Below are 6,684 nucleotides of genomic sequence, written 5' to 3'. Positions count from 1 at the left end.
GTGGATTGAGCTTGCTAGGTGTACCCTAGTTTCTTTTCTTCTTGATGATAGGAGGCGTGATATTGTTTCTGGAAGGATGCTCTTACAAGTATTTTCTCCATTTGTTATGCTTGGAATGCGACCGCCTTGTTCTGTATAAAGTGGAGTGGTGGAGACTTGTATGGCATAAACATGTTGTTCCTTGTTTCTCTTTCATATTATGGCTTGCAATTTGGGACACCTTTCGACTTAGGATAAGCTCATGTTTTATAGTCTCGTTCAGACCAATAGGTGTTTCTTGTGTGGGGGTGGCGGTAAAGATGTTGATCACTTATTTTTTGATTGCCCCTTCTCTCAGCGCATTTGGTATGACTTGTGCTCTAAATGCCTCATTCCTTTCAATTATTGTCCTTGGGCTAGTACCGTTGTATGGCCTTTTGTCTTAGGTAGATGTAATTCTCTTTAATTTTTGGTTATTAGATTGATGTCAGCTACTACAGTTTACCACATCTGGAAGGAGAGGAATGATAGGCTATATGGAGAGGCTCCTCGTAATGACTCGGTTGTTTATAGTGATATTGTTCAGTGTATAGTTACAAAAGTTAACATCTGTCATAATATGGCCTCTTCGCATACTAATAGAAAGCTTCATATTATGTGGAGGGTTTACTAACAACATTTTTTACTTTAGATTATTTCTCTTGTTTTAGTGTTGAGGGTATGTCATTTTAGCATTTCCATAGGGTATGCTCCAGTTTCTTTGTATTTGTTTCTCTAACTTGGTTTTAATTGGTTTTGATGACTAGGCTTAGAGGGATTGTCCTCTTAGACTTATTTTGGTGGGCCTTGCATTTTGTTGTTGTTTTGTTTTTTTTTTTGGTTAATATACTTACTATTTTTTTAAAAAAAAAAAGGTTTGATAAGAGTGTGATACAATAAAAACCTGCCCCAAGAAACTATTGTAATGAAGTCAAATGACACCACGAAACTAATTAATCTTTAATAAGTCAGATTCAGTTCATTCAAGAACCAAAAAATACATGAAACTCTCACACACGTTAAAAATGAAAAGTTTAGAAGTATTATTCATTAATTGTTGCTGAAATTTAGACTTACATGTGTTTACATAGTTCTGAAAAATTAATCCTAATAGATCTACTACCTTTGTGAGCTGAATTGACCCACATACAAAAATTGACTCAAAACATATTAGTAAGGTAACCCTGATCCAAACAAGCCTTGGATCCTAACTGAAAACAAAGTATTAATTAAGTCCAAACAAGCCTTGGATCCTAACTGAAAACAAAGTATTAATTAAGTCCAAACAAGTCTTAAGTTATAACTAACAAAATAAAAAAAAAATAAAACCAATAAGTCCTAAGTCTTTATTTGTCGTGAGAAGAGAAGAAGAAGAAAAAACATTGTAAGTCTGATACAAAATTTATTTATAGCCTATAATGTTGCCCAACAATTTTAGAAACTAAAAGAGAAGTTGCCACCCATTTGATTTCCAAGTTAGAATAAGATTTTGATCTCAACCTTGTATTTATCCTTCTTTTGAAAGGAAAAGGATGCTCTCTTTAATGATCCTCTTTGCCATCACTTATTATCCTTCCAATATTAGGAAACATAATAAGGAGATTGTATTGACCATGTGTTTTCTAAGTCAGCTTAGATTCCTTTGCTTTCTCTACTGTGTTTTCTCCTCGTCTAACAAGGAAATAAAATAAAAATAATAAATTCTAGTATTTAAAGAAAATAATCAATGTTCCCACATATAATAGAAAATCCAATACTAGTTAGGACTCCACAAAACACTTGGAAACATCACACAACAAGACTGGCTGGAACTGATACAAAATTGATAGTCTTGTTGTCGAAACTTCATTGCCCAAATAAAGGTGGATTGAGCTCCTCTTACCTATGGATTAAATGTATTAAAATCTCCTCTTGATAATCAGTCAATTCATAATCAGTCAATTCAATGTTTTTTTCAATACCTTCGCTTTAGACATGATGAAGAGCTCATTTGAAATATGAATTGGATTCTTGGGGTTGATGGGCTGATACACATCAAGGCTGGTCATTTCTCAGCTCCAATTCCACCATACATTTTCAGGTGCTTTCATTCCTCAGTCTACTGACTACTAATCACAATTATTATTGTTAATTTTCTGGTTGCAGGTATGTGAAGTTGCTCCAACCTTTTTAATGGTAGATATTCAGAGAGCTACTGGAGATACAGCTGAATACCTCAAGGTCAGTTGTTGAGGCTATCCAGTTTGTGTTTGTATGTGTTTGCTGCAGGGCTGGTACTCAGTAGTTGCATATCATTCTTAAGATAACTTAGTCTCTTCCTTTAAAACTGTTTCTTTGTATAGAAGGATGTGCTTTTCTTTATGCAGTTCTACAAGAACTTCTGTAGCAATCTTGACGGATATCATCTCGAAACCACCCGATGAATCAAGCAAATCTACAATCACCACGTCAAAGAGCAAAAACGCTGATCTCATTTCCTGGATAGTATTTTGATGCAGACTGCTGTTTATGCATGGTTGCACCCGAGGTCATGCAGTTGTAGCTTACATAACCCTTCCTTTGATGTCATCTAACACCTCAGCCTCTCCTATGTTCCAGAAGGATAGAAAATATAAGCTTGGATTTTTTATTTATTTTTTCATTATTATTATGATCTAATGAGTAAAGCTTTGTTCACGCAAGGTCCACCATGGCAATGCTGTGTTTTGTAGTCATAACATGTAACATATCTATATATACATATATTTGGTATACCTTAATACATACCATGGCATAATAAAAAAAAATTGTATCTGTCTTGGTGAATGAAAAAATGGCCCTACATTTGTCACGAATCAAATGTTCTCGCATTTCTGTTTTACAACAAGAGCTCTCGAAAATATCAGATGAAATGAATTTTCATGAAATTCCAAACAGCCGAAGAAAAAAAAATAGAGTTAATCCCACTAAGTCAAATGGAGATGTCAAAGAAGACCATGGGAATCTGCACATGAACATTGTCCATTAACAAACTTATGAAGCCGCTTCCCATCTTTAATGATGATATGTCTGGTGGTCTGTGATGAGACAACCTTCATAAAATCATGGCAATCCTTGCACATAGTGACACTCTTGATGACCCTAATTGGTGCACCAATGGGCGTATTCAATAACCCAAATGTTACTGCCAACTTCTCACTGTGGTAAACAGCAGAAGAGAATGCCTTCTCTTCGGCTTCCTCTTCCTCATCATCAATTACCTCCATATTCTCTAACTGCTCGTACCCGAGACTCTTTGCTCTGTCAACCAAATCATTCAATAGTGTATGCAGCTCTGCATTATGGTTATGCAACCGGTTATTTGTTTTGAATGAATGAACCTCTCCCTTAATGCTGATCCTACTCCAGTCCTTTAACTTTCCGACTTTCTCCTCTTTCATCAATCTTCTCACCATAGAAACATCCTCCCACCTCTCTGCAGAGATGTACATATTTAACAACACGACATAAGTCTCAGTGCTTCTGGGCTTGAGTTTGAGTAACTGTTCAGCAGCATAAAACCCTAGTTCTTCATTCCCATGATTTCTACACCCAGCAATCAAGAGCAACCATATAAACTCGTTTGGTTCTACATCCATTCTCTTGATGACATCAAAAGCTTCATCTAGTCTACCTAGCCTCACAAACATGTCAACCAAGCATCCATAATGGTCCATTACTGGCTTAATTTTGTATTCCTTTTGCATTATTTCAAAATACTCAAGTGCTTCATCGACCATTCCAGCATGGCTACATGCAGCCAGAACGCCCACAAAAGTGATCTGGTTTGGCCTGAATCCAGCTAGCCTCATGTCTTCAAAAAGCTGCAGTGCATGCTGAGACTGGCCATGCCGTGCAAAACTTGTAATCATGCTGGTCCAAGATATCAATGTTCTTGTAGACATATCCAGAAAAGCTTTTCTTGCCCTCTCAATACTTCCACACTTGTCGTACATATCCACAAGTGCAGTTCCAACAACTACATCTGATAAAAACCCTGATTTAATAGTCTGGGCATGTATTTGTTCCCCCTGCTCTAAGGCTGCCAGCCTACTGCATACAGTTAGGATACTTGACAAGGTGAATAGATCAGGTTTCCTGCCAGAGCGATTCAACTTCAAATACATGCCGAGTGCCTCAGTTCCAGTTTGCTGTGCTGAAAAATTGTCTTTCGCAAGATCCATTGCTTGAGCATGACCTGCAATCATTGCATTCCACGTAATCAAGTTCTTATATTCCATTCTATTAAACAAATTCTTCGCCTCATCAATGCATCCACATTTAAGGTACAAGTAAACAAGAGAATTTGTGATGCGCAGGTTTGATTCATGGCCAAGTTTAGTGCTCAATGAGTGAACCTGCATCCCCAGATCCGAAGACTGTATTGTGCTGCACAAGCTCAACACGCTTGTTAGTGTGAAGTCATTAGGCTCAACATTCTCAAAAAGCATTTCAATGAAAAGTCTTAAACCCATTCCTGCTCTGCCATTGTCACCACAAGCAGATATAATCGTCGTCCAGGAAATTACATCCTTTTCTCCAGTCTCACGAAAAGCTTTAACCGAAGAGTCCAAGCTGCCAAATTTCGAGTACAAACTACAGAGAGCATTTCCAATACTGGAGTCGTGACTGATCCGGTACTTAATAATGAAGGCATGGAACTGTTTCCCCAATGTGATAGACTCCAGAGAAGAACAAGCATTCAAAGCAATTGACAGAGTGAAATTTGAAGGAAATGACCCAGATTCTAACATGTCTCCAAAAACCTCAACAGCTACCTCAGGTTGTGAATTTTGAACATAACCTGTCATCAAAGTTGTCCACACGACTACATTTCTTCTAGGCAAATTATCAAAAACTTTTCTAGCATTTACCATAACCCCGCATTTTGCATAAACATTGACTAGAAATGACATCACAAAAAACTCTTCATGGGTTCCAGTCTTTATCACGTGAGCATGAACCATTTCAGTCTCTGGGACCGAAACCTTGTCTATGCAATGTTGCAAAAGAGGAACATAATAAGAGGACTCAACTTGTTCGCCCTCTTTTATCAATGAAAGCGCTTCGTGAAACTCCAGAGGTTTGAATGGTTCAAGATTTGCATCCGATTGGGTATTTATAGAACTCCTCTGATACGAAATGTTAGAAGTCTGAGATTTACAGATGCAGTCGAGTGTCAGCAAAGAGCGAGAATAGGAAACGCTAAGTATATGGCTAATAATTAAAACACATCAAAACAACCTTTTTAATGCATTTGGAACGAAAGACTAATATTTATTTAGCACTTAACAAAAAGCAAGTAAAATTATCATTTCCATCCACTAACAGACAACAGTAAAGCAAAGACACCAGAAAGATGTTGTTTGATACATACATGATCTTCAACAAATCAATACGGCTATGTGTAAGGAAGAGAGAATTTAAAATATATAAAGAAAAGAAAAGAGTTACAGCAGTACCTTTTCGGTGGCAGAGGGGTGCCTTTTGAGTTCAGTTCCAAGCCTGAGAGTGCCAGTGATAGCAACAGAGGGCAAAGAAGCCATGGAAGGAGAAAAGGGAATGGATGAACAAGACTGTTATTGTTGGCCTTAATCTTTCCTTTTTTTTTTTTTTTCCTTTTTCTTTTATCTATAGTAACTTGGGCGGACTGGATAGAATAGAATTGTGGAGGGAAGAGAGAGTGGCTGCAACTAAAGTCCCTCTCCATTCTTTCATTTGTTGTTTAACCACTTCTAACTTTCTACCGGTAAATAGTGGCTAATAAAATAAAATTTAAAAAATAAATACATGCAATAAATAATAATACCTCCTCCTCCTCCTCCTCTACAATTTTTTTTTAAGAAAAAAGAAAAACCTTTGCCAGTTTTGACACCACCCTTCAAGATTTTTTCCCGGTGGTTGAATGAAGAATCTATTTTTAATTGGTTTGAAATAAAAGAGTGATTTAATCTCCATTAAAAAAATTACACTTTCACTTTATAAAACAAAATTCAACAAATCGGAGCTGAGCTTGGACTTCTAATTTTTATTTCACTTCTTTATCTGGGCCTGATTTAGTATGCATTGTCATCTCTATAACTTGTATGTATTAAAAAAAAACCAACCAATAAAAAAAAACAAAAGCAAAATTTTTCTTAAGCCCTAAATCAGTACCTCACTAACGTAGCTGCATGACTCCTCACCTCTAGTCCCACCCCCAGCTCACATCCTCTCTCAATTCTCTGCCGCCCATAGCTCTATGGTCTTTGTTGTGTTAAATTGTGTTTTATTTAGTATGCTCAAGGTTGGGTTGGATTCTTATAATATTGTTTTGCTTTTCATCTAGGGTCTTGATTAACTTTTTTTAGGGCTTTATAATTTTAGATAATTTTTTTTAATTAATTGTTTGGGATTATGTTTCTCCCTAATTTTTTTGCCACTACTAGCTTACATATATAACCCATATCTTATTCAATCATCATCTCACTACACAATACACCACAATTTTTCCTTATTACAACAATCATCATTGCTTAACAAACATCCAACATACATTAATAATGTAAGCAATGGTTTTTTGAAAATTTGTTTGATCTATTTGATGTGTATTGCTATCATAGTATTCTTGTGTCCTAAATGTGTTTGTTGTATGATTCCAGTTCAAGG

The 6,684-nt window shown here is 36.3% G+C and overlaps 1 protein-coding gene across 1 annotated transcript; it reads right to left on the bottom strand.

Annotated features, from left to right (window-relative positions):
* Positions 1 to 2,732: 2,732 nt before the first annotated feature.
* LOC18099341 (pentatricopeptide repeat-containing protein At4g21065) lies at positions 2,733 to 5,725 on the bottom strand. The gene is made up of 2 exons (XM_006383213.3): positions 5,499 to 5,725; positions 2,733 to 5,189 (listed from the first exon to the last, which is right to left on the bottom strand). The coding sequence occupies exons 1-2, from the start codon at positions 5,580 to 5,582 to the stop codon at positions 2,982 to 2,984; spliced, it is 2,292 nt and encodes a 763-aa protein (XP_006383275.2). The 5' UTR covers positions 5,583 to 5,725; the 3' UTR covers positions 2,733 to 2,981.
* Between the last annotated feature and the right edge of the window lie 959 nt (positions 5,726 to 6,684).

This window comes from Populus trichocarpa, chromosome 5 (genome assembly GCF_000002775.5).
Source record: "Populus trichocarpa isolate Nisqually-1 chromosome 5, P.trichocarpa_v4.1, whole genome shotgun sequence".
NCBI lineage: Eukaryota > Viridiplantae > Streptophyta > Magnoliopsida > Malpighiales > Salicaceae > Populus > Populus trichocarpa.
This window is presented reverse-complemented; position numbering and strand designations above follow the sequence as displayed.

Coding starts and splice junctions, on each gene's coding strand:
- LOC18099341 (XM_006383213.3), bottom strand. CDS start 5,582: ATGGCTTCTTTGCCCTCTGTTGCTATCACTGGCACTCTCAGGCTTGGA. Junction 5,190..5,498: donor ACCCCTCTGCCACCGAAAAG/GTACTGCTGTAA, acceptor TGTAAATCTCAG/ACTTCTAACATTTCGTATCA.